This window comes from Lonchura striata, chromosome Z, assembly GCF_046129695.1.
Source record: "Lonchura striata isolate bLonStr1 chromosome Z, bLonStr1.mat, whole genome shotgun sequence".
In the NCBI taxonomy this organism is placed as follows: Eukaryota; Metazoa; Chordata; class Aves; order Passeriformes; family Estrildidae; genus Lonchura; species Lonchura striata.
Window position 1 is genome coordinate 41,574,804 of NC_134642.1, and position 26,178 is coordinate 41,600,981.

Genomic DNA, 26,178 nt, shown 5'->3' on the forward strand with positions numbered 1-26,178 from the left:
TCAGGTCTAAGCGTGGAGCACAATGAGCACAGCTTAGCTTTTTCATTCTTTTTTGTTTTTACAAAAAGTCTTTATTTCTAACAAAAGAATAAATAAATAAATAAATAAATAAATGGCCAGCCAAAGAAATAAATAATCGACTAAGTTAATTAATGAATTAAATAAGTAAGCAAACAGAGTTCTGTGATAAATAGTGATTGGCATTCCCACAGTAGTTCCCCAGTGTCCATGATCCCCTTGCCGTTCATCAGGTGAGGTTGCAGTCCGGATGAACGCGGTAATTCCACAGGTAACAATACCTTCTGTATCCCCAGTGTCTCGTAGGTGTCCATGAATGTGTAGCACAGAAATTTCCTCTTCCTTCCTCTCCAGTGCCTGTGGTTTGGGTGTGGGCTGTGCCACATACTGGCCCCAGTGCCAGCACGCTCATAGGCCTTTCCCCATCAGCTCATCGGTTGGAAGACGTGTGACTGGTACCAAGTGATCCCAGCCTGGGCTCCTGCTGTCACCACTCAATCCATGGCTACTGGTGCTGGCTGGCGATGGGTGTTTGTTCTCTGTGGGTTTAGTGGGGTCCAGAGCAGCTTGGTGCTTCATGCGCCGTATGAGTTTGTCCACGTGTTGTAAGCAGACACGAGCTTCGAGGCGGACGTGGTCCCAGGCGCAGGCGCTGTGGCTGTGTGCCTGGAGAAAGGCGTGGATTTTCCCGAAGTACTTGTTGATGGTGAGCCGCGGGTCGCTTTGTCCTATGAAGAGCAGGGGGTCGTTGGGGAGGCATTGATTGAGGTGGTGGATGTGGTGCTGCAGTTTGTTGAGGAGGAGGTTGCGAGCGTGGCTGGGCCAGTGCTGGCGGGTGCTGTTGGAGCTGAGGGTGTGGAAGAGGCGCTGGAGGATGCGCAGGGCGGTGGCGGCGGCTTGGTGCGGGCCGAGGTTGGGGTGGAGGAGGGTGTCGGGGAAGAAGGGCGGCTCTTGGAGGCGGCAGGGCTGTGTGTGGCTGGGAGGCATGTCCTGGAGGAGGCGGAGTGCGTCGCCGGGGAAGGTGTCGTCGTGTGTCCAGAGGCGTTGGCAGGCGAGGCTGGTGGCCAGAGCGGCGAGGAGGAGCAGGAGCGGCGGTGCGGCGTGCGGCAGCCGTGGCTGTGTGGCTGTGGGCACAGCCATGCTGGGTCTGCGGGTGCTGTCGGGTGGTGCTGGGCAGGAGGAGCCCGGTGAGGCTCGGTGGTGCTGCTGCTGCTGGTGGCTGTGGCTGGGGCGCTGCCGGCTTTGTACGGCGGCAGCTTTCCCTTCATCGCTTTCTGATTGCCGGGAGTTTCCGGCCGTGCTTTCCAGTCTGTGCTGGTGGCTGTGGTGGTCTTGGGCAGTGTTTTCTTGGGGTGGCCGTGGTTGAGGATTGTGGTGGCAGCGGTGTGCTGGGGCAGAGTGTCAGTCATGGCTGGAAGGGGTTGTGAAAGCTCTGGGCCAGAGGCGCTGTGGGGTCAGGTGCGTTGGAGAGGGTGTTGGGCGATCCTTTCACTTGCCGAGCCAGCTGCAAGGTCTGTGCTGTTGAGCTGAGTCTCTGTTTGTGCCCAAGCATCGTTTCCACTTGCAAAGCCCTGGTTTTGGTTGTGGTCACTTTTCCTTTCACTTTGAGGCTTGCCTTTAATTTCATCTTAGCCACTGTTTTCCTTTTGTGGTTGCAAGGGATGTGCGGTGATGTCAGTGGGTGAGGGCCGGCGTTTCCCCTCCTGCGGTTAACGCCCAGAGGCACTGGCAGGGTTCAAGGGGCTGTCTGTGCATGTGGGTCTTGGAGGCCTGAGTGTGTCCTTGCAAGGAGGCACTGCACCTGCTGTGTTTGGGAGGAGCGAGCCACAAGGCAGGCAAGAAAGGCTGAGTGAAGAAGTCGCGGAAAGGGAAAGCTTTTGCTGTTACTGTCGCGCTTGGTGCCATGGCTGTGGCCCCGGAGCATCGGTCTGCTTTTGAGATCCATGCCTCAGTGGCTGAGGCGGCCAGAGGTCAAAGGAGGACATTCCCCCATGAAAGAAATGGGGTTGCGCTTTGGGACTGCTGGAGCCCTTGCTCGGAGCAGCGCGTCCTGTTCAGGGCTCTTTAGTCTATGAGAGGTGTGGTGTCCTTGGAAGGTGATGGCTCTGAAAATGCACGGGGGTCCAGAGGCCGTGACCTGTGAGAAAGGCTGAGGGAGCTTGGCTTCTTTGGCTGGAGTATTGTAGGTTTGCCAGTAGTTTCAGATGCCTTTCCAAAAATGCACAAAATCTGCGGCAAGGTGAAGAGGTGTTTGGGGTGTGCAGAGACTTGCAAGGGGATGATCCCTCTGGCCTGGTGGAGAAATGGTGGGATTGTTGCTTGGAGCAGATCGTGGGATTTGAAAGTTTTAGACCTTTGGGGGACAGAGAATTTGGAGGTGAGCGGTTGTTTGTCACCTTGTGCGTCAGTGATCTCCAGGCAGGCTGCCGAAGGCACACAAGGCAAATGCTGGGAGCCCTCGCGGAAAATCCCTGTAGATCCCCAGGCCAGTGTAGGAGAGGGTCGAGTTTGAGTCCGTCGTGGCAACCTGAATGTGCACAAGTCCATGGAACCTGAAGAGGCTGATGCGTGAGCCGTGAGGGAACTGTCAGATGGAGCTGCTGGGCCACAGTGCCTGGTTTTTGAAATCTGGTGTCCGTCAGTTGAAGTTCCCAGTAAGTGGTAGAAGGGAGGTATAAGCCTCCCTTTGTATAAGGGGAAAAGCAGAAGAGTGTGGGAACTACAGAGCAGTCCGGCTGAGCGCAGTGTCAGGCAAGAAGATGAGGCTGTTGTGCTTGGTCACCAGACTCGGCTAAGGCCTAGGGAAAACCAAGAGGTGGTCGGTAATGGGGAGCATGGCATTCCAATTGCGTAGTCGCCATTCCTGGTGATGTTTTGTGATGTTCTATGGCTAAGGCTACAGAGCAGTGGTGGATAGGGGCAGAGCAAGTGAGCTTGTGTGCCTGGGCTTGAGCAAAGTGCTGGGCCGTGTCCTGCATCCTTGTCTGTGAGTCAGAGAGGCATGGATTGGATGGATGGAGCACGTTGTGGATAAAGCAGATGAGGTGCAGCGGTGCTCCCCAGCCTTTGCGTGTTTTTCTTTTTGGGACTCTGTGGTGGTGGCCAACCGCTGGCAGTGTTTTTCCAAGGGGTTTGCTACAGCATCTTGCTTGTCAGGTGCCATTGAGAAGAGTGGGCAGAGGCGGTTTGGAGGATGGCTTGGGGTAGGTGTGGAGTGAGGATGGCTTTGGCTGGCCCAGAGACTGGTTGCTGTGCTAGAGAGATGAGAGGGAATGGCAAGTGTTTTGTCGTAGGTCTTTATTTTCAGCGGCATAAATAAGTGAATAAGTAGAAAAATAAATACGTGTATCAATAAATAAAGAAACAAATAAATAAATCAGTCTAGAAATAAGTGGAGAAAGTCCTTTGCCCGTATCACTGGGAGAGGCTGAATCAATGGGAGAGGGAGTGGTTGGGGGCTGCGGGTGGCGTGCGGTTGTTGCAGCCCTGTCTCTGGTCCCAGGTGAGAGGAGGCGTGGGGTTGGAGGTGGGTTTGGGTGGTAGGTGTGGGTTGGAGTGTGGGTGTCTGCGCTAGCGGCGCCTGGCACGTGTGAGGTTGTGGAGGTGCCATAAAGAGGCACGAGCTTCGAGGCGGAGGTGTTCCCAGGCGCTGTGGCTGTGGGTGTGGAGGGAGGGGTGGATGTCCCTGAAGTACTTGTTGATGGCGAGCCGCGGGTTTGCGTGGTCCTTTGGAGAGCAGGGCGTTGTCGGGGAGGCGTTGCTCCAGGTGGTGGATGTGGTGCTGCAGTTTGTTGAGGAGGAGGTTGCGAGCGTGGCTGGGCCAGTGCTGGCGGGTGCTGTTGGAGCTGAGGGTGTGGAAGAGTCGCTGGAGGATGCGCAGGGCGGTGGCGGCGGCTTGGTGCGGGCCGAGGTTGGGGTGGAGGAGGGTGTCGGGAAAGAAGGGCGGCTCTTGGAGGCGGCAGGGCTGTGTGTGGCTGGGAGGCATGTCCTGGAGGAGGCGGAGTGCGTCGCCGGGGAAGGTGTCGTCGTGTGTCCAGAGGCGTTGGCAGGCGAGGAGGAGGAGTAGGTGCGGCGTGCGGCAGCCGTGGCTGTGTGGCTGTGTGGCTGTGGGCACAGCCACGCTGGGTCTGCGGGTGCTGTCGGGTGGTGCTGGGCAGGAGGAGCCCGGTGAGGCTCGGTGGTGCTGCTGCTGCTGGTGGCTGTGGCTGGGGCGCTGCCGGCTTTGTACGGCGGCAGCTTTCCCTTCATCGCTTTCTGATTGCCGGGACTTTCCGGCCGTGCTTTCCAGTCTGTGCTGGTGGCTGTGGTGGTCTTGGGCAGTGTTTTGTTGGGTTGACTGTGGCTGGCGATGGTGGTGTTAATTCTCTTTTTGCCTTTAGAGGTTGCCTCTTGCCTGTTGGTTGTGGTGTAGTGGAACCCTACGTTAGTGCCACATCATGTATTTGCGATGATGTTGTGTGTTTCTTGTGGTTTTCCTTTCTCTCTGGGGTCGTCTCTCGTTCATCATGTGTTCCGCTGAATTTCTTTTATTGCCCTTTACAGGACACTGCATCAATTGTAGTATCGTATCTTGGGCTTCTCCCTTTTTTCTATAGCTATGTCTGATGTTGAACAGACTTTTTCGTTTTGGAGAGTGCTGAAGTCAAATCTCGCTGAACTCTTCTAAAGTTTAATATTTTGAAGATTTTTCAAGTAGTGCTTCCTTACTGATTTTTGCACGCTTGTCAGTATGTGTCAGCTTGGTTCCTAGTGTTGAAAAAGGAAGTAGTGGTACTTGTAAGTATCTAGTAAGTAACTCGTAAATTTCTGTTAAGTTGCTGAGCTGATTGAGCTGTTGCAGCTTTTAATGCATTTGGGTCAATCATTTTTTCCCGTAAATTCTAGTTGCAGACCTTTACTGCCGGGGTATTCAGCACAAGCCTTCTATTAGTGTGCCTGGAGATTCGTCCCTTGAGTGGGGACACACCTCTAGGTTATTGCTTGAGGTAAAACAAAAGTAATTGGATTAATTACCTTTTTCTGTAGTTTGTTATTAATCTGGCTTTCAAAGGATTGGGGTAGTGGAGCACTGTACAAGTAGTTACCACTGTCTGTAATGGATCATAGATAATTCTGATCAAAATTATTTGAGTATTGTCATGATTAATTTTAATTATTTGTTTTTCCCATATTTCCCATATATTTCCTTGATAGACGTGTAAACAAATATTTCTCTCATCTTGCAGGACAAATTTGTATAAAAGGTCAATTACACATATATAATTCTTTTGAGATGAACCATTTACCTACTGTGGGCCTAGGATTGTATTAAGCTGCCTCCAGACTTCTCTAAGAAGGAGTTTAGCAAGCAAGGAGGCATTTTGTGAACCTCAGTGGGAAGCCTTCCCTGATAAATGTTGTCGGAAGCTTCCATTCTGCCTGGGACACTTCCCAAGTCTTTTTGTAGTTCCCATTAGATTTTTCTGGTTTTTTTACCTACACTATGCTTGTTTTCTTTGTGTTTATATGAATAAATTCTCTCTTTTAAGCCTTTGATAGAGTTGTATTAAATAAACTGATGGTTTATTTCTCAGGAACCTCAGGAGCTCGTTAAGTCAGAGAGCTGAAGAGGTGGCTCTGGGTCTGAGCACCTAGGCACTGAATGTTGATGCAGCTTGTGCAGTGTCTTGCTTCCCTTTTGCAGTTTGATTTTCATTGTGATGGAGTTGAAGAAGTCTCCTCTAAGCTGTTGCTTTTGAACAATAAAGGGTTTTTTAAAGTTAATTTTCATTGTCTGTTTTGCCCTGGATATCCCAAGTGCAGTGTGACGCTGAGAGGAGGTGGTATCGGAAGAGCCTGCTCATGGCCTTGCCCAGTGATGCTTTCAGCTATGTGCCCAGGAATGGGTATCTCTCAACCTCTCCAATCCCTATTCTGGTGTTGTATCACCAGAATACAAAACACTACACAAATGCATTTCTTCTTTTGTGTTTGAATTCCCTGTATTCCAGCTTGTGTCATTACCACCGCTCCTGTTTTTGTCTGAGAGTGATTTAGTTCCTTCAGCTGCCTCAGAAAAGACAGAACCAACGAGGTCCTCATTCCTGACATTGCAGGATACTTCTGGATAGGAGCATTAGGGGGACAGTGGTACAGTGTGGAAGTTTCGTCTTGAGGGGTCCTGCTGTGTACCTGAATATATAAGAGAGCTGGTGGAAAAGCTCACCAAGCCGCTGCCCGTAATTTACAATCAGTCCTGGCTGACAAAGGAGGCCCCAGGAACCCGGAGTGTGGCCAGTGTTACGCTTATCTTCAGGAAGGGTCAGAAGTGGAATCCAGGGAGCTACGGGCCTGTCAGCCTGACCTTGGTGCTTGGGGAAGCTCATGGAGATCATCTTGAGTGCCCATCACATGGCACCTCCAGGAGATCCAGGGGATCATGCCCAGCCAGCATGGGTTTGTCAAAGGTGTAACCGCCCGACCCAATCTCCTTCTGTAACACAGTGCCCCTCTTAGTGGACGAGGGAAAGTCCAGAAACGTTGACTTCCTGCACTTTGGAATAAAGTCTTTAACACTGTGTCCCACAGAACTCTCCTGGAGACACCAGCTGCTTGTGGCTTTGACGCTCTGTTCTTGAGTTAAAAACTGGCTGCTGGCCTGGCCCAGAGAGTGCTGGTGAATGGAATTCCTTGCAGCAGGCAGCTGGTCCCTAGTGGTGTCCCCCAGGACTCTGTACTGAGGGCTCTGTACTGTACTGTTTTTTACCTTTGGTGATGATCTGAGCTCTTGAGGGAATCCAAGAGCTCCTTTAGTCAGTTTGAGGACAACACCAAGCTGGGCGTGAGTGCTGTTCTGCTGGAGGGCAGGAAGGCCCTGCGGAAGGATCTGCACTGTCTTCTGGATCCACGGGCCAGGGCCAGTTGTGTGAGGTTCAACAAGGCCAAGTGCTGGGTCCTGCCCTTGGGTCACAGGAACCGCCTGCAGCTCCAGGCTGGGACAGCGTGTCTGGCAAACTGCTGGATGGGAGAGGACCTGGGGGTGCAGGTTTTCAAGAGCTGGACACGAGCTGGAGTGTGCCCAGGTGGCCAAGAAGGCCAATGGCACCGGGCTTGTGTCAGCAATGGTGTGGCCAGCAGGAGCCGGGCAGTGGCCAGCAGGAGCAGGGCAGTGGCCATCCCCCTGTGCTGGGGGCACTGGTGAGGCCACAGCTGGAATCTTGTGTTCAGCTTTGTTTCCTCACAGCAGGAAGGACACTGAGGTGCTGGATCATGTCCAGAGAAGGAAATGGAGCTGGGGAAGGGTCTGTAGAGCGAGTCATATGGGGAGCAGCTGAGGGAACTGGGTGAGTTTAGTGTGGGGAAAAGGAGGTTCGGGAGAACCGGATCACTCTGTACGATGATCTAGAAGAAAGTTATAACCATATGGGAATTGGTTTTTTCTCCCAGCAGCTAGCAATAGGAAAAAAAAATGGCCTCAAGATGTCCCAGTGGAGGTTCAAGTTGGATATTAGGGAAAATTTCTTCACTGAAGGAGTGGTCAAGCATCGGAGCAGGCTCCCTGGGGAAGTGGTGGAGTCACCACCGCTGAAAGTGTTCAAAAATGGAGTAAATGTGGCGCTTCATTATATGGCTTAATGGTATTTGGTCAAAGGCTAGGCTTGATGATCTTGGAGGTCTTTTCCAACCTTAGTGATTCTATGAATCTCGATTTGGTCCTGTTGTTTTTTCACTCAGCTAAATGGGAAGCAATCAGTTGCGTTTGCACGGAACAGTATCGTTGAAGTGACGCAGTGCTGGAGGTTGTTTGAGCCCAGGAAAACAATCTCTTTGTGGCATGCAGGAGAAGGCTGGAGCTGCTGACCTGGGGAGGTGCTTCTGGATTGATAGTTGGAGGGCGAAGGAGCAGCCGGTGCTGGTGATGTGTGGGCAGTTCCCTTCACGAGGAATGCTGTGCTGGTTGGTTTGGACCATATCGAGTTGGGGGTGTTTGGATGATGGATCTCTTTGCTTGCTAATGATGTGTTGGGGTGAATTGTCCAAATCTCTGCAGTCCTTTATGGGTCCCCTCCTTGCTTCTTTGAGGTGCACCTTGTCTATGCCACCCTGTTTCTTCTAAGGCAGTGCTGTGGCATTGCAGAATGGTTATCTTTGGTGGGATGATGGTTTGGAGGTGGCTTTCAAGGCTTTGCATTATTGGAGGGTCTGGAAGGCAGAGCGAGGTGGTGGAAGAGAAGGAGGTATGCAGGGCAGGCATCATGCCATTTGGGGCAAATGGGTGCCCCAGTGGTCTGGCAGCTGTAAGAGGTGCCTGGGGGCTGCAGGACCACCATTCCCTGGGAGCGTGCTATCCATAGCCTTTGATCCAGGCAGGATGCATTGGCAAGATGGGCTGCAGGACAGAGACTCATCCCCTCACAGCCTGAGGGGACCATGTCTTTGCATGTCAGGTCTAAGCGTGGAGCACAATGAGCACAGCTTAGCTTTTTCATTCTTTTTTGTTTTTACAAAAAGTCTTTATTTCTAACAAAAGAATAAATAAATAAATAAATAAATAAATGGCCAGCCAAAGAAATAAATAATCGACTAAGTTAATTAATGAATTAAATAAGTAAGCAAACAGAGTTCTGTGATAAATAGTGATTGGCATTCCCACAGTAGTTCCCCAGTGTCCATGATCCCCTTCCCGTTCATCAGGTGAGGTTGCAGTCCGGATGAACGCGGTAATTCCACAGGTAACAATACCTTCTGTATCCCCAGTGTCTCGTAGGTGTCCATGAATGTGTAGCACAGAAATTTCCTCTTCCTTCCTCTCCAGTGCCTGTGGTTTGGGTGTGGGCTGTGCCACATACTGGCCCCAGTGCCAGCACGCTCATAGGCCTTTCCCCATCAGCTCATCGGTTGGAAGACGTGTGACTGGTACCAAGTGATCCCAGCCTGGGCTCCTGCTGTCACCACTCAATCCATGGCTACTGGTGCTGGCTGGCGATGGGTGTTTGTTCTCTGTGGGTTTAGTGGGGTCCAGAGCAGCTTGGTGCTTCATGCGCCGTATGAGTTTGTCCACGTGTTGTAAGCAGACACGAGCTTCGAGGCGGACGTGGTCCCAGGCGCAGGCGCTGTGGCTGTGTGCCTGGAGAAAGGCGTGGATTTTCCCGAAGTACTTGTTGATGGTGAGCCGCGGGTCGCTTTGTCCTATGAAGAGCAGGGGGTCGTTGGGGAGGCATTGATTGAGGTGGTGGATGTGGTGCTGCAGTTTGTTGAGGAGGAGGTTGCGAGCGTGGCTGGGCCAGTGCTGGCGGGTGCTGTTGGAGCTGAGGGTGTGGAAGAGGCGCTGGAGGATGCGCAGGGCGGTGGCGGCGGCTTGGTGCGGGCCGAGGTTGGGGTGGAGGAGGGTGTCGGGGAAGAAGGGCGGCTCTTGGAGGCGGCAGGGCTGTGTGTGGCTGGGAGGCATGTCCTGGAGGAGGCGGAGTGCGTCGCCGGGGAAGGTGTCGTCGTGTGTCCAGAGGCGTTGGCAGGCGAGGCTGGTGGCCAGAGCGGCGAGGAGGAGCAGGAGCGGCGGTGCGGCGTGCGGCAGCCGTGGCTGTGTGGCTGTGGGCACAGCCATGCTGGGTCTGCGGGTGCTGTCGGGTGGTGCTGGGCAGGAGGAGCCCGGTGAGGCTCGGTGGTGCTGCTGCTGCTGGTGGCTGTGGCTGGGGCGCTGCCGGCTTTGTACGGCGGCAGCTTTCCCTTCATCGCTTTCTGATTGCCGGGAGTTTCCGGCCGTGCTTTCCAGTCTGTGCTGGTGGCTGTGGTGGTCTTGGGCAGTGTTTTCTTGGGGTGGCCATGGTTGAGGATTGTGGTGGCAGCGGTGTGCTGGGGCAGAGTGTCAGTCATGGGTGGAAGGGGTTGTGAAAGCTCTGGGCCAGAGGCGTTGTGGGGTCAGGTGCGTTGGAGAGGGTGTTGGGCGATCCTTTCACTTGCTGAGCCAGCTGCAAGGTCTGTGCTGTTGAGCTGAGTCTCTGTTTGTGCCCAAGCATCGTTTCCACTTGCAAAGCCCTGGTTTTGGTTGTGGTCACTTTTCCTTTCACTTTGAGGCTTGCCTTTAATTTCATCTTAGCCACTGTTTTCCTTTTGTGTTTGCAAGGGATGTGCGGTGATGCCAGTGGGTGAGGGCCGGCGTTTCCCCTCCTGCGGTTAACGCCCAGAGGCACTGGCAGGGTTCAAGGGGCTGTCTGTGCATGTGGGTCTTGGAGGCCTGAGTGTGTCCTTGCAAGGAGGCACTGCACCTGCTGTGTTTGGGAGGAGCGAGCCACAAGGCAGGCAAGAAAGGCTGAGTGAAGAAGTCACGGAAAGGGAAAGCTTTTGCTGTTACTGTCGCGCTTGGTGCCATGGCTGTGGCCCCGGAGCATCGGTCTGCTTTTGAGATCCATGCCTCAGTGGCTGAGGCGGCCAGAGGTCAAAGGAGGACATTCCCCCATGAAAGAAATGGGGTTGCGCTTTGGGACTGCTGGAGCCCTTGCTCGGAGCAGCGCGTCCTGTTCAGGGCTCTTTAGTCTATGAGAGGTGTGGTGTCCTTGGAAGGTGATGGCTCTGAAAATGCACGGGGGTCCAGAGGCCGTGACCTGTGAGAAAGGCTGAGCGAGCTTGGCTTCTTTGGCTGGAGTATTGTAGGTTTGCCAGTAGTTTCAGATGCCTTTCCAAAAATGCACAAAATCTGCGGCAAGGTGAAGAGGTGTTTGGGGTGTGCAGAGACTTGCAAGGGGATGATCCCTCTGGCCTGGTGGAGAAATGGTGGGATTGTTGCTTGGAGCAGATCGTGGGATTTGAAAGTTTTAGGCCTTTGGGGGACAGAGAATTTGGAGGTGAGCGGTTGTTTGTCACCTTGTGCGTCAGTGATCTCCAGGCAGGCTGCCGAAGGCACACAAGGCAAATGCTGGGAGTCCTCGCGGAAAATCCCTGTAGATCCCCAGGCCAGTGTAGGAGAGGGTCGAGTTTGAGACCGTCGTGGCAACCTGAATGTGCACAAGTCCATGGGACCTGAAGAGGCTGATGCGTGAGCCGTGAGGGAACTGTCAGATGGAGCTGCTGGGCCACAGTGCCTGGTTTTTGAAATCTGGTGTCCGTCAGTTGAAGTTCCCAGTAAGTGGTAGAAGGGAGGTATAAGCCTCCCTTTGTATAAGGGGAAAAGCAGAAGAGTGTGGGAACTACAGAGCAGTCCGGCTGAGCGCAGTGTCAGGCAAGAAGATGAGGCTGTTGTGCTTGGTCACCAGACCCGGCTAAGGCCTAGGGAAAACCAAGAGGTGGTCGGTAATGGGGAGCATGGCATTCCAATTGCGTAGTCGCCATTCCTGGTGATTTTTTGTGATGTTCTATGGCTAAGGCTACAGAGCAGTGGTGGATAGGGGCAGAGCAAGTGAGCTTGTGTGCCTGGGCTTGAGCAAAGTGCTGGGCCGTGTCCTGCATCCTTGTCTGTGAGTCAGAGAGGCATGGATTGGATGGATGGAGCACGTTGTGGATAAAGCAGATGAGGTGCAGCGGTGCTCCCCAGCCTTTGCGTGTTTTTCTTTTTGGGACTCTGTGGTGGTGGCCAACCGCTGGCAGTGTTTTTTCCAAAGGGTTTGCTACAGCATCTTGCTTGGTTAGGTGCCATTGAGAAGAGTGGGCAGAGGTGGTTTGGAGGAAGGCTTGGGGTAGGTGTGGAGTGAGGATGGCTTTGGCTGGCCCAGAGACTGGTTGCTGTGCTAGAGAGATGAGAGGCAATGGCAAGTGTTTTGTCGTAGGTCTTTATTTTCAGCGGCATAAATAAGTGAATAAGTAGAAAAATAAATACATGTATCAATAAATAAAGAAACAAATAAATAAATCAGTCTAGAAATAAGTGGAGAAAGTCCTTTGCCCGTATCACTGGGAGAGGCTGAATCAATGGGAGAGGGAGTGGTTGGGGGCTGCGGGTGGCGTGCGGTTGTTGCAGCCCTGTCTCTGGTCCCAGGTGAGAGGAGGCGTGGGGTTGGAGGTGGGTTTGGGTGGTAGGTGTGGGTTGGAGTGTGGGTGTCTGCGCTAGCGGCGCCTGGCACGTGTGAGGTTGTGGAGGTGCCGTAAAGAGGCACGAGCTTCGAGGCGGAGGTGGTCCCAGGCGCTGTGGCTGTGGGTGTGGAGGGAGGGGTGGGTGTCCCTGAAGTACTTGTTGATGGCGAGCCGCGGGTTGCGTGGTCCTTTGGAGAGCAGGGCGTTGTCGGGGAGGCGTTGCTCCAGGTGGTGGATGTGGTGCTGCAGTTTGTTGAGGAGGAGGTTGCGAGCGTGGCTGGGCCAGTGCTGGCGGGTGCTGTTGGAGCTGAGGGTGTGGAAGAGGCGCTGGAGGATGCGCAGGGCGGTGGCGGCGGCTTGGTGCGGGCCGAGGTTGGGGTGGAGGAGGGTGTCGGGGAAGAAGGGCGGCTCTTGGAGGCGGCAGGGCTGTGTGTGGCTGGGAGGCATGTCCTGGAGGAGGCGGAGTGCGTCGCCGGGGAAGGTGTCGTCGTGTGTCCAGAGGCGTTGGCAGGCGAGGAGGAGGAGTAGGTGCGGCGTGCGGCAGCCGTGGCTGTGTGGCTGTGTGGCTGTGGGCACAGCCACGCTGGGTCTGCGGGTGCTGTCGGGTGGTGCTGGGCAGGAGGAGCCCGGTGAGGCTCGGTGGTGCTGCTGCTGCTGGTGGCTGTGGCTGGGGCGCTGCCGGCTTTGTACGGCGGCAGCTTTCCCTTCATCGCTTTCTGATTGCCGGGAGTTTCCGGCCGTGCTTTCCAGTCTGTGCTGGTGGCTGTGGTGGTCTTGGGCAGTGTTTTGTTGGGTTGACTGTGGCTGGCGATGGTGTTGTTAATTCTCTTTTTGCCTTTAGAGGTTGCCTCTTGCCTGTTGGTTGTGGTGTAGTGGAACCCTACGTTAGTGCCACATCATGTATTTGCGATGATGTTGTGTGTTTCTTGTGGTTTTCCTTTCTCTCTGGGGTCGTCTCTCGTTCATCATATGTTCCGCTGAATTTCTTTTATTGCCCTTTACAGGACACTGCATCAATTGTAGTATCGTATCTTGGGCTTCTCCCTTTTTTCTATAGCTATGTCTGATGTTGAACAGACTTTTTCGTTTTGGAGAGTGCTGAAGTCAAATCTCGCTGAACTCTTCTAAAGTTTAATATTTTGAAGATTTTTCAAGTAGTGCTTCCTTACTGATTTTTGCACGCTTGTCAGTATGTGTCAGCTTGGTTCCTAGTGTTGAAAAAGGAAGTAGTGGTACTTGTAAGTATCTAGTAAGTAACTCGTAAATTTCTGTTAAGTTGCTGAGCTGATTGAGCTGTTGCAGCTTTTAATGCATTTGGGTCAATCATTTTTTCCCGTAAATTCTAGTTGCAGACCTTTACTGCCGGGGTATTCAGCACAAGCCTTCTATTAGTGTGCCTGGAGATTCGTCCCTTGAGTGGGGACACACCTCTAGGTTATTGCTTGAGGTAAAACAAAAGTAATTGGATTAATTACCTTTTTCTGTAGTTTGTTATTAATCTGGCTTTCAAAGGATTGGGGTAGTGGAGCGCTGTACAAGTAGTTACCACTGTCTGTAATGGATCATAGATAATTCTGATCAAAATTATTTGAGTATTGTCATGATTAATTTGAATTATTTGTTTTTCCCATATTTCCCATATATTTCCTTGATAGACGTGTAAACAAATATTTTTCTCATCTTGCAGGACAAATTTGTATAAAAGGTCAATTACACATATATAATTCTTTTGAGATGAACCATTTACCTACTGTGGGCCTAGGATTGTATTAAGCTGCCTCCAGACTTCTCTAAGAAGGAGTTTAGCAAGCAAGGAGGCATTTTGTGAACCTCAGTGGGAAGCCTTCCCTGATAAATGTTGTCGGAAGCTTCCATTCTGCCTGGGACACTTCCCAAGTCTTTTTGTAGTTCCCATTAGATTTTTCTGGTTTTTTTACCTACACTATGCTTGTTTTCTTTGTGTTTATATGAATAAATTCTCTCTTTTAAGCCTTTGATAGAGTTGTATTAAATAAACTGATGGTTTATTTCTCAGGAACCTCAGGAGCTCGTTAAGTCAGAGAGCTGAAGAGGTGGCTCTGGGTCTGAGCACCTAGGCACTGAATGTTGATGCAGCTTCTGCAGTGTCTTGCTTCCCTTTTGCAGTTTGATTTTCATTGTGATGGAGTTGAAGAAGTCTCCTCTAAGCTGTTGCTTTTGAACAATAAAGGGTTTTTTAAAGTTAATTTTCATTGTCTGTTTTGCCCTGGATATCCCAAGTGCAGTGTGACGCTGAGAGGAGGTGGTATCAGAAGAGCCTGCTCATGGCCTTGCCCAGTGATGCTTTCAGCTATGTGCCCAGGAATGGGTATCTCTCAACCTCTCCAATCCCTATTCTGGTGTTGTATCACCAGAATACAAAAAATTACACAAATGCATTTCTTCTTTTGTGTTTGAATTCCCTGTATTCCAGCTTGTGTCATTACCACCGCTCCTGTTTTTGTCTGAGAGTGATTTAGGTCCTTCAGCTGCCTCAGAAAAGACAGAACCAACGAGGTCCTCATTCCTGACATTGCAGGATACTTCTGGATAGGAGCATTAGGGGGACAGTAGTACAGTGTGGAAGTTTCGTCTTGAGGGGTCCTGCTGTGTACCTGAATATATAAGAGAGCTGGTGGAAAAGCTCACCAAGCCGCTGCCCGTAATTTACAATCAGTCCTGGCTGACAAAGGAGGCCCCAGGAACCCGGAGTGTGGCCAGTGTTACGCTTATCTTCAGGAAGGGTCAGACGTGGAATCCAGGGAGCTACGGGCCTGTCAGCCTGACCTGGGTGCTTGGGGAAGCTCATGGAGATCATCTTGAGTGCCCATCACATGGCACTTCCAGGAGATCCAGGGGGATCATGTCCAGCCAGCATGGGTTTGTCAAAGGCGTAACCGCCCGACCCAATCTCCTTCTGTAACACAGTGCCCCTCTTAGTGGACGAGGGAAAGTCCAGAAACGTTGACTTCCTGCACTTTGGAATAAAGTCTTTAACACTGTGTCCCACAGAACTCTCCTGGAGACACCAGCTGCTTGTGGCTTTGACGCTCTGTTCTTGAGTTAAAAACTGGCTGCTGGCCTGGCCCAGAGAGTGCTGGTGAATGGAATTCCTTGCAGCAGGCAGCTGGTCCCTAGTGGTGTCCCCCAGGACTCTGTACTGAGGGCTCTGTACTGTACTGTTTTTTACCTTTGTTGATGATCTGAGCTCTTGAGGGAATCCAAGAGCTCCTTTAGTCAGTTTGAGGACAACACCAAGCTGGGCGTGAGTGCTGTTCTGCTGGAGGGCAGGAAAGCTCTGCGGAAGGATCTGCACTGTCTTCTGGATCCACGGGCCAGGGCCAGTTGTGTGAGGTTCAACAAGGCCAAGTGCTGGGTCCTGCCCTTGGGTCACAGGAACCGCCTGCAGCTCCAGGCTGGGACAGCGTGTCTGGCAAACTGCTGGATGGGAGAGGACCTGGGGGTGCAGGTTTTCAAGGGCTGGACACGAGCTGGAGTGTGCCCAGGTGGCCAAGAAGGCCAATGGCACCGGGCTTGTGTCAGCAATGGTGCGGCCAGCAGGAGCCGGGCAGTGGCCAGCAGGAGCAGGGCAGTGGCCATCCCCCTGTGCTGGGGGCACTGGTGAGGCCACAGCTGGAATCTTGTGTTCAGCTTTGTTTCCTCACAGCAGGAAGGACACTGAGGTGCTGGATCATGTCCAGAGAAGGAAATGGAGCTGGGGAAGGGTCTGTAGAGCGAGTCATATGGGGAGCAGCTGAGGGAACTGGGTGAGTTTAGTGTGGGGAAAAGGAGGTTCGGGAGAACCGGATCACTCTGTACGATGATCTAGAAGAAAGTTATAACCATATGGGAATTGTTTTTTTCTCCCAGCAGCTAGCAATAGGAAAAAAAAATGGCCTCAAGATGTCCCAGTGGAGGTTCAAGTTGGATATTAGGGAAAATTTCTTCACTGAAGGAGTGGTCAAGCATCGGAGCAGGCTCCCTGGGGAAGTGGTGGAGTCACCACCGCTGAAAGTGTTCAAAAATGGAGTAAATGTGGCGCTTCATTATATGGCTTAATGGTATTTGGTCAAAGGCTGGGCTTGATGATCTTGGAGGTCTTTTCCAACCTTAGTGATTCTATGAATCTCGATTTGGTCCTGTTGTTTTTTCACTCAGCTAAATGGGAAGCAATCAGTTGCGTTTGCACGGAGCAGTATCCTTGAAGTGACGCAGTGCTGGAGGTTGTTTGAGCCCAGGAAAACAATCTCTTTGTGGCATGCAGGAGAAGGCTGGAGCTGCTGACCTGGGGAGGTGCTTCTGGATTGATAGTTGGAGGGCGAAGGAGCAGCCGGTGCTGGTGATGTGTGGGCAGTTCCCTTCACGAGGAATGCTGTGCTGGTTGGTTTGGACCATATCGAGTTGGGGGTGTTTGGATGATGGATCTCTTTGCTTGCTAATGATGTGTTGGGGTGAATTGTCCAAATCTCTGCAGTCCTTTATGGGTCCCCTCCTTGCTTCTTTGAGGTGCACCTTGTCTATGCCACCCTGTTTCTTCTAAGGCAGTGCTGTGGCATTGCAGAATGGTTATCTTTGGTGGGATGATGGTTTGGAGGTGGCTTTCAAGGCTTTGCATTATTGGAGGGTCTGGAAGGCAGAGCGAGGTGGTGGAAGAGAAGGAGGTATGCAGGGCAGGCATCATGCCATTTGGGGCAAATGGGTGCCCCAGTGGTCTGGCAGCTGTAAGAGGTGCCTGGGGACTGCAGGACCACCATTCCCTGGGAGCGTGCTATCCATAGCCTTTGATCCAGGCAGGATGCATTGGCAAGATGGGCTGCAGGACAGAGACTCATCCCCTCACAGCCTGAGGGGACCATGTCTTTGCATGTCAGGTCTAAGCGTGGAGCACAGTGAGCACAGCTTAGCTTTTTCATTCTTTTTTGTTTTTACAAAAAGTCTTTATTTCTAACAAAAGAATAAATAAATAAATAAATAAATAAATGGCCAGCCAAAGAAATAAATAATTGACTAAGTTAATTAATGAATTAAATAAGTAAGCAAACAGAGTTCTGTGATAAATAGTGATTGGCATTCCCACAGTAGTTCCCCAGTGTCCATGATCCCCTTGCCGTTCATCAGGTGAGGTTGCAGTCCGGATGAACGCGGTAATTCCACAGGTAACAATACCTTCTGTATCCCCAGTGTCTCGTAGGTGTCCATGAATGTGTAGCACAGAAATTTCCTCTTCCTTCCTCTCCAGTGCCTGTGGTTTGGGTGTGGGCTGTGCCACATACTGGCCCCAGTGCCACCACGCTCATAGGCCTTTCCCCATCAGCTCATCGGTTGGAAGACGTGTGACTGGTACCAAGTGATCCCAGCCTGGGCTCCTGCTGTCACCACTCAATCCATGGCTACTGGTGCTGGCTGGCGATGGGTGTTTGTTCTCTGTGGGTTTAGTGGGGTCCAGAGCAGCTTGGTGCTTCATGCGCCGTATGAGTTTGTCCACGTGTTGTAAGCAGACACGAGCTTCGAGGCGGACGTGGTCCCAGGCGCAGGCGCTGTGGCTGTGTGCCTGGAGAAAGGCGTGGATTTTCCCGAAGTACTTGTTGATGGTGAGCCGCGGGTCGCTTTGTCCTATGAAGAGCAGGGGGTCGTTGGGGAGGCATTGATTGAGGTGGTGGATGTGGTGATCCAGTTTGTTGAGGAGGAGGTTGCGAGCGTGGCTGGGCCAGCGCTGGCGGGTGCTGTTGGAGCTGAGGGTGTGGAAGAGGCGCTGGAGGATGCGCAGGGCGGTGGCGGCGGCTTGGTGCGGGCTGAGGTTGTTGCGGAGGAGGCTGTCATTAAGGAATGGTGGGTTCTGGAGATTGCAGGGCTCTCTTATGTTTGGAGCCATGTCCTTCAGGAGCTTGAACGCCTCCCCTGGATCGTGGCTTTGCAGATGTCGGCATGGGAGGCCAGTTGTGAGAGCTGCGATGAAGAGCAGTAGTGCTAGGGTGCTGTGCCACAGGCAGGGCTGTGCACATCCAGGTGTAGCCATGGTGGAGCTTTAGGCGCTGTGCAGGATCCTCCAGTGTCTTGTCGGTCTCGGTGGTGGTGGTTGGTTTTCTTGGGGTGCTGCCGGTTGTGCAGTTTTATGTGCCCATGCCCATGCTTTCCTTTCATCACTATTCTCTAGAGAATTTCCCTTTTCCGTTTTCACTTTTGTTTTTTCTGTTTGCTTTCTCTTGAGGGCCTTGGTGCTTGTCACTGACCAGGAGGGGACGCTGCTATGAGAACTGGAGCTGAAACTTTGTCAAGGCTGCTGCCAGGGGGAACCCTGGCTCTTGAGCTATTGCAGGATACGAAAGTGTGCCATAAGCTTTCTGGTTGGCTGTGTTGGGGATTTGTTTCAGGGTTGTGTTTTCATCTTTTGTGTGCTTTGTGTGTTGCCTTTTTTTAGGGTTTAGTTTGAAATTTCTGTACCTGCCAGCATCTGTTTTTTCTTATTGCATGCTCTAATATTATTTATATATAATGTTTATTTTGCATGTTAATTAGTGCTTTCTTATATTTTTAATTGACAAATATTGTTAATTTTCTAGTCTTTTAAAATTCTTTTTGTATGTGTATATGCATTTGTATGCTAATACTTATTTTTTCTGTGGCACCTGTAGCTTTGCTAATGCAAGAGTTTTTCCTCTCTCTACAATATCTTGGAGAATATTTTTGGAGCCATCTCTCATAACCCTGTATCCAGAGTTAATTCCCCTTGGTATGTTGGTAGTTAGAAATATATGCACAGATGTCATACAGGATTTTTTTAATCTACACTTCATGCAGTGTTTGTTCTTTCTGGATTTTGTTTTTTTTTTTAAATTATGTTGTGAATTCTTTGTGAAAACATGGTAATGTTAGATGGTCTGAGGGCAGGAGCAGGAGGGAATATTTCTATTTCATATCCCAGCCCACTTACATGTGAAAAGTGAAAGTGGGCAGAGTTCCAGGTGTGAGTCATCACTGCTTCCTCTGTAACTTCAGCAGCAAGAGATCCCCATGGTTGCTGATAAAGCAAGAATGGGATTTTCTCCTGAGATTTTTTTTTAAAAATAAATCCAAGTAATGTGTGTATTGTTGATGTAAAGTCTCACTGTGGATTTTTTTTTTTTTTTTTTTTTTTAGGTTCTTTTGGTGTATGTTACATTAGGATATGCTGTCTTCTCTGTTCATCTGTTGCAGAGAACTTACAAATGTGTCAGCTGGTGTGTGTGGTACCCAGTGAGCTGCTGGGTGGAATTTAAATTTATTATGTCTCATCACTTATTCTGTTTTCATAATTTTCTGCTTCACTTTTTTTCACTCTAGGGTGCTTCTCCTTTTGTAGGTTAGGAGATATCTGTGATGTTTGAAGAGCAGAGTGTCTTCCCCGATATTTTCCTTCGGGCAGGCATGAACTGCAGACATAACTGCCTTGCACGCATATTTTCTAATGAGTTTTTAATTTGAATGTGTGTATGCACAAATAGGATACAGATATAATTGCTACCCATAACACCATCTTCTCATGCAGATTTGATCATATCTTGTCCAGTTCGTATAGGAGGAAAATGTTAGTGTGCTAGTTCATATCAGCTGAACTGTGTTCACATCTCTTCTCTAGATCTTCTTTTCATGGCATTTTCATCAGAAGGTTATGAGAGTTCTGCTTTTGAGCAACCTGCTAAGACTTCTAATGTGAATTTAGTTGTGTTTTGCCAAGTGATTCAGGCTGGAGTTTTTAAGGAGGGGAATTACCAGGGAAGGAAATGTTGATGATGTAACAGCACCATTACAAGTTACAGAAAGCACATACAATACTAAAACTTTGCCACATTATTTCATATTCAGTGATGGAGTATTGGGTATAGGAGACAGGGAAGTGATGCACAGAAGTGGAGCAAGGTGGAGGGTGCTGTCCACTCTGAGAAAACATTTAAGGCAGTATGGCATTTGCAGAGAGGGGTGTGATAAAGAAGGAGATATATCCAGTATTTGAAAAAGTGTGAAAATTGATACATTACTATTTGGACTACTATTACTTACTAGACCTACATTACTAAGACTACTTACATTACTTAGACTACTATTACTTACTAGACTTATTACTACTTAGACTACTATTACTCCAATCTATTTTTGGATTGGAGGAGGTGAGGAGAACATGAAAATTAGGAGACAAAAACCAGATTATCAGACCCACAGGTGGAGTTCACCCAGAGAGACAAGGGCAAACTTCTTGCTTTTCTCCCAAACTGAGGTCAAAATACTGCTTTGGTTTTGCTGGCATGCCCCGTCATTTCAGAGTGCAAGCTTTCTAGTGTTGCTTACCTTCTTGTAGAAGACCTAGAAGAATGATCTAAAGCAGTGGTTTCCACCTTTTCTATGCACCCTATTAGCAAAAAATATGTGAGCACTCACCTTCAGTATAGTTTTACTTCTGAATTATATACATATACCCCTGTATTAGTGTGTATATATATATTATAAAACATACCCTAAGATAAAAATGAAAAAAAAGGAGAGAAAGGTTAAATGCTGTTTTAAAATTATCTTAAGTTGTATTTACCAAAGGTATCATATCAATTTTCTTCCTGCAACCCAATGGATTGGATACCCACCCCACTTTGGAGACTATGGCCTGAGGTCTCCTGTAAAGGAGTTTAAATAAATTTTCTAGTCATCTAATAGTAACTGGTTTTCTGTCTCTTTTGATGTATTTGTTGTTTTCGTAGCTGACATTTCCATTTTTAGAAAACAGGGCATGATACAAGGGCAAAACCTTAGACTTATATCCATGTTGTGATTGCACTCCTGGCCTGACCCCAGGCCTTTGAGCCACAATGCTCAGTTCTCTTTCAGCCAGTCTCACTGGAAGATGACAGTTCAGTGTGGGGCGCTGTGTGGGATATCATTTAGTTATTGCCTTTAACTTACCATTAAGAGATGAAATATTTGTATATAACACAAAAAGTGTCTATAAAGTAGGTTTATTTTTAGCTTGAGGCTCCAGGTAAATTTTAAGCTCTGCTGCACAACATAAGGTCAGCTTCCACTCAAACCCCCTTTAGTTCTTACTTTTAAAATTTTCTTCTGTCTCTAGTGTGCAGTTCGTCAGATCTGTAGTTTCAGCTATTAATAAATGGTGTTATCTCTTCCAAGGATTACTATGGAATTACATTCCCGGCTCCTGCAACCTTGACAGGCAGAGATGGGAGCCTTGCTAACAACCCGTACTCAGGTGAGTTCTAGTTAAAGATGAGGATGGCAAGTGAGATATGCTGGTTTCTCAGTGCAGATCATCCTGCTGTTGCTCAAAGAGGATCTGCTTTTCCCTTCTGTGGTCAAAGAAATCCTTCCTTGTTCTTTCTCTTGCTCTTTAGCTGTCATTGTGCAAAAAGATGGTATTAGTGCCATCCAGGATTTCAGCCAGTGCTTTTCATCCACTGCCAGTTGATTGCATCTTAAAACTGTAGCCATAGGCATTGTGGTTCCTATAATGATGGTATTAAGTGCTCTCATACTTCCTAGTAACCAACAAAAGGGAATACTGGTTGGGAATGAGGTAGAAGGGATTGATGTATGTCAGGCTGCCAAAAAGTACAAGTGTTTGTGAATTTTATGCTTCATGATGACTTCTCTTGGAAGGCTGGTTTTGGGTTAATAATTGAATTTCCCTTCCTGCTTCTTCAATAAGGTGGCCCACGATGCAAGCCTTGTTTTCCTGGCCTTCAGCTACTGTCTTCAGAACTGTGGTGGTGTGAGGAACTGGACATCTTAACTAGTCATGCTTGACAAATAAATAGACATTGGCAAAAATATGCCCATCCCTGCCTGTAAATCCTAACCTGCTTTCAGCCCATGAAGCTTAGCTAAACAGGTTAACCCCCAGGAGAGTCACAATTTAACCCAACAATCATTGGCTCTCTGGCTATTTACCATGCTTCCGCTTTTAGCATGTTTTATTGCAATGATCTGATAGTAATGAGTCTGCTCAGACCATGTGAGATAGGTAAGTATTGGCATCTCTCTTTATCAGTGGAGTAGCCATGGCACAGAGTTCTGTGCCATGAAAAGGCAATATCCCTGTGGCTGTCAGGAACAGAGACTGGGTGAGGGCTTCCCATAAACAACTGCAGGCTTTCAGGTGCAGGATGTGTCCTGTTCCGTAGTTGTCTGCTTCTATTCAGAGGATGTTAAGTCTATTGAATTCTCCACCTTTGCTGTATCTTTGGTAGCTTTTCTGACCAGTTCTTTCTTTCACAGGTGATGTAACAAAATATGGCCGTGGAGATACTGCCTCTCCTGCTCCTGCAACCACTCTGGCCCAGCCACAGCAGAACCATACACAGACTCACCACACGACTCAGCAGCCCTTCCTCAACCCGACCCTGCCCCCAGGGTACAGCTACACTGGGCTCCCTTACTATGCTGGGATGCCCGGTGTTCCCAGTGCATTCCAATATGGGCCAACCATGTTTGTAAGTGTGACGGCCTCAACTGTAATGCTCCCTGCATGCCTCTCTAGTTTTGCTTTCTCCAGCCCAAACACTCCACATCTTGGAATTATAGGAAGGTTTGGGTTGGAAAGTATCATCAAAGACGGTCTTGTTCCAATCCTCCTGCCATGGGCAGGGACACCTTCCACTAGACCAGATTGCTCAGAGCCCCATCCATCCTGACCTTGAACACTTCCAGGGATGTGGGCCATCCGCATCTTCTCCAGGCAACCTGTGCCAGTGCCACACCACCCTCATGGTGATGACTATTTTCTTTATATCTAATATGAATCTATCACCTTTCAGTTTAAAACACCTGCCCTTCATCCTGTCACTGCCTGATAAAATGTTTTTCCCATCTGTCCTATAAGACTCCTTTAAGTGTGGAAAGATCACAGTAAGGTCTCCCTAGAGCCTTTTTTTCTCCTGGATGAACAGCCCCAATTCTCAGCCTGTTGTCATAGGAGAGCGGAGCCCATCCCCTTGATTCATCTTTGTGACTTCCTCTGGATCTGCTCCAACAGGTCCACAGCTTCCTCATACTGAGGACTCCAGAGCTGAAGTCAGTATTCAGGTGGATTCTCATTAGAATGGAATACAGTCAGCTTCCCCAGTCTGCAGGTGATCTCCAAAAACATGCAACGTGAGAAAATAGCTGCAGTCTCACCCAGAAGAAAACAAAAATTTTTAAAGCCAAGAACTCATGGACCTCTGTGCAAGTTTTTGCAAGTTTCTGTAAATAGCTGACAGTAGCATTTTGTGGGCTTGCTGTGCCTGAAAACCCTTACTAGTCCTGGAGAGTCAAGGGGAGACCCAAAGCTGAATCAGTGAGCCGGGATGGAGGAGACCCCATTAAGAGACCAGGGCAGGAAGTCTCAGGAGGAAAAAGGTTTTTTGGGAAGAGGTGCTGCTCCAGGCAGAAGGGTAGATGAGGATATTAAGGGCCCTGTAGGATAGTATTTTATGAACAGCCTCAGGCAGGAATTGATGTTTACTTTGAGTCTGTGGCTGTTCTCAGGTTTGTGGGTAAAAAATTGCTGTTTACATTCAGCATATGAAAGAAACACGCAGCCTGTTCTGAGGGAAGGCTGCACTGCAATCACAGGGACAGCTCTAGGATAACTCCTGTGACGCAGATCCACTATAGCAGCTGCTGTATTTCCACTATTGTTGCTGTAAGCAGTCCCATGCCATCCCAGTCCTCGCAACTCCAGACTGAATTCCCGACATGAGGTGGAAGGTACCTTCCCCACTAGATGGCAGAGGGATCCTGTGCTCCAGCTGACGGCCGTTTTTGTTCCCGTCCTTTGTCTAGGTACCTCCAGCATCTGCTAAACAGCATGGAGTCAACCTGAATACGGCATCGACTCCCTTTCAGCAGACGAGTGGCTACAGCCAGCATGGCTATGGTGCAGGTAAGGCCCCAGCCCTGCTCCCTTCTGAGCCCCCACGGTGCTGCTCACGCACCGTAACGCCCGGTCTTGTGCACTCTGGCAGGCTACGATGACTTATCGCAGGGAACAGCAGCTGGAGATTACAGCAAAGGAGGCTACAGTGGGTCATCTCAAGCACAAAACAAATCTGCTGGCACTGGACCTGGGAAAGGTAACACTTTGAGACTGGAGGTTCCTCTGGAGTGGGATTTAGTAGGGCAAACTCCCAGTGCTGTGCAGTCAACACAGCAGCCAGCTCTAAAGAGGGTTGTGATCCAAGCTCTTTCTCCATCTCCCATATATAAAATGCTTTTCTAATGACCCAGTTGTTCCTTCTAAACCTCATGGCTGAACTTGGCATAAAGATTTGTGCAGCTGATGCACAGCTGGGTCCAGTTACACATGGGAGAAATGGTAAGCTGCTTCCTAAGCCAAAGCATTCTTTGCTGAAGAATACAGTGATCCTTCAACAGTGCTGCGATTTTAAAACTTAAGCAGTTCAGTGCTGTTGCTGAAATGATCCTCTGCCAAATCATAGCTAGATTTTTAGTTTCTTGGAAGGCACCTGAGACACCCACGTCTTGGAGAGGAGCAGGGCACTTCACGCATCTCTGGGCTGTCTAGCTGCTGCCTGTAGACACTCATAATGTTGTGTAGTGCCTTGAAATGTTTCTTTTGTGACTATAAAAGCTGAAGAATTTATCCAGATCTTACAAAAGCTCTGTTTGGCACATGCTGGTTAGATCTGAGAAGTATATACTGGGCTGCTTAGCACTATATGGTTCACCTTCATTCTAAAGCAAGTACAAAGCATTTTCTCTGCATTTGAAACACCAGGTGGTCACTCTTTTCAGTGGAGAAGCAATCCAGGAAGTATCCAAGCAATTCAGCAGTGTTCAAGGAGGGTTACAAAAGCTTAGAGCAGTATCCTTGAGCCCAGATCTCTGATTCACTGAACAAAGCAACCGTTGGCTTTATTCTGATCCACGTGGAATTATCAGAGCCACTCTTTATAAAACTGTGAATAAGTGTCTCTGAGCCAGTGATGCTGATTCTGTCAGGGCAGAAGAGCACTGCAGACTTCACTCTTCTGTAGGATGTGAAAGGACAGGGGCTCAGATGTGTAGGAGATGCTGAGTCTCATCACTCAGGGCACTACTGGAAAGCTCTTGAATGCTGCAATAGAGCCAAATGCACTTCCGATCCTAGGGGAGTGCTGGCTTTTTGTGGGCTTCAGTGAGTGGTCAGTGCAGCCAACTGCTGCCTGGTGAGTGCTTTGGAATGTGAGTGTTAATGGCTTGGTGTGGACCTGGGTGATTTATCCCAGTGGGCTTCAACAGTGGGAACAAGAAGCTGAGCCTTTTCTTCTGTTCCCATGTGGGGTGCTGTGGGTCTGAAAATGGAGAAATAGCAGGGCAGTGCATCCCCTGAGGCTTCCAGAGGTGCCAGGAGCAAAGCTTGGGATTGTGCTGGCTGGTGGGGTGACATTCTCACCTTTGGTGGTGGTTCTGTTTTCCAGGTGTTTCTGTGACCTCCAGTAACACGGGTGTGCCTGATATCAGTGGCTCAGTCTATAACAAGACTCAGGTGAGGAGTGTTGGACCCTCCTCCCTCAGGGCCCAAGGCTGATGACTCCTACTCCCAGGCTGGCCAGTCTCAGGGTCAGCAGGCCACGGCATCTCTAATGCTGGCTCTGTTTGCTGCTGAAGTGAAGTCTCATCCTCTGTCCCACTGTTTCTGCGGTGTCAGCTCCTGACAGCAGCTGCTCGCAGAGGCTCAGTGCTCCCTGTGCTGCACACTGCCCACGCTACACCATGCCAGCAGTGTCCTGGGTGCAAATGAAGTTATGGGTGTTAGCATTTTTTGTCCAAATAGCCCCTAAAGCAGGTGAGTTGAGAGGCTGTTTGCTTTCCATCAGAGGGACAGGCAGTAGTGCCCGCCTCTAACACCCAAGGGTCCCTGTCCCAAGCTCCTGTGGCCATTGTTCAGCATGCAGCTTCCCAAGCAAAGAAGAAAATGCTTTGACAATCTGTTTTCTGCAGTGGGCTTATGTCCAGCTCCCTTTTGCTCCTCCCTGCATCCTCAGTGGGGGAAATAGGTGTCTGGCTGCAATCCATGATTACAGGTAGGAAGCTAGCTGTCAGCTCCATGCTTAGGGGTCAAGCTTTGGCCAGCTGGAGGAAAATACTACTGCAACTTCCTGTGTTTTTGTTGGGTGCCCTGGATAGGTTGAGTAATTC

At 49.8% G+C, this 26,178-nt stretch overlaps 3 protein-coding genes across 28 annotated transcripts in view; 1 reads left to right on the plus strand and 2 right to left on the minus strand.

Annotated features, from left to right (window-relative positions):
- UBAP2 (ubiquitin associated protein 2) overlaps positions 1-26,178 on the plus strand; it is a 252,161-nt gene that overhangs the window by 223,781 nt on the left and 2,202 nt on the right. For 18 of the 26 annotated variants that reach the window (XM_077789956.1, XM_077789954.1, XM_077789955.1 and 15 more), the window contains 5 exons: positions 21,169-21,247; positions 22,273-22,487; positions 23,821-23,919; positions 23,984-24,110; positions 25,458-25,525. In XM_077789956.1, the coding sequence (XP_077646082.1) occupies positions 21,169-21,247; positions 22,273-22,487; positions 23,821-23,919; positions 23,984-24,110; positions 25,458-25,525 (588 nt within the window). Of the gene's footprint in view, positions 1-21,168; positions 21,248-22,272; positions 22,488-23,820; positions 23,921-23,983; positions 24,111-25,457; positions 25,526-26,178 lie in introns of all 26 variants that reach the window. The other 8 variants (XM_077789948.1, XM_077789949.1, XM_077789969.1 and 5 more) reach the window with 1 other exon arrangement.
- Positions 246-1,344, minus strand: LOC144248287 (interferon-like). The gene has a single exon (XM_077790330.1). It carries the CDS (start codon positions 1,156-1,158, stop codon positions 427-429), a length of 732 nt encoding a protein of 243 aa, XP_077646456.1. The 5' UTR covers positions 1,159-1,344; the 3' UTR covers positions 246-426.
- LOC144248299 (interferon-like) lies at positions 8,743-9,784 on the minus strand. The gene has a single exon (XM_077790341.1). It carries the CDS (start codon positions 9,596-9,598, stop codon positions 8,867-8,869), a length of 732 nt encoding a protein of 243 aa, XP_077646467.1. The 5' UTR covers positions 9,599-9,784; the 3' UTR covers positions 8,743-8,866.

Excerpts from the sequence above, each read along its gene's own strand:
- LOC144248287 (XM_077790330.1), bottom strand. The coding sequence starts at position 1,158 with ATGGCTGTGCCCACAGCCACACAGCCACGGCTGCCGCACGCCGCACCG.
- LOC144248299 (XM_077790341.1), bottom strand. The coding sequence starts at position 9,598 with ATGGCTGTGCCCACAGCCACACAGCCACGGCTGCCGCACGCCGCACCG.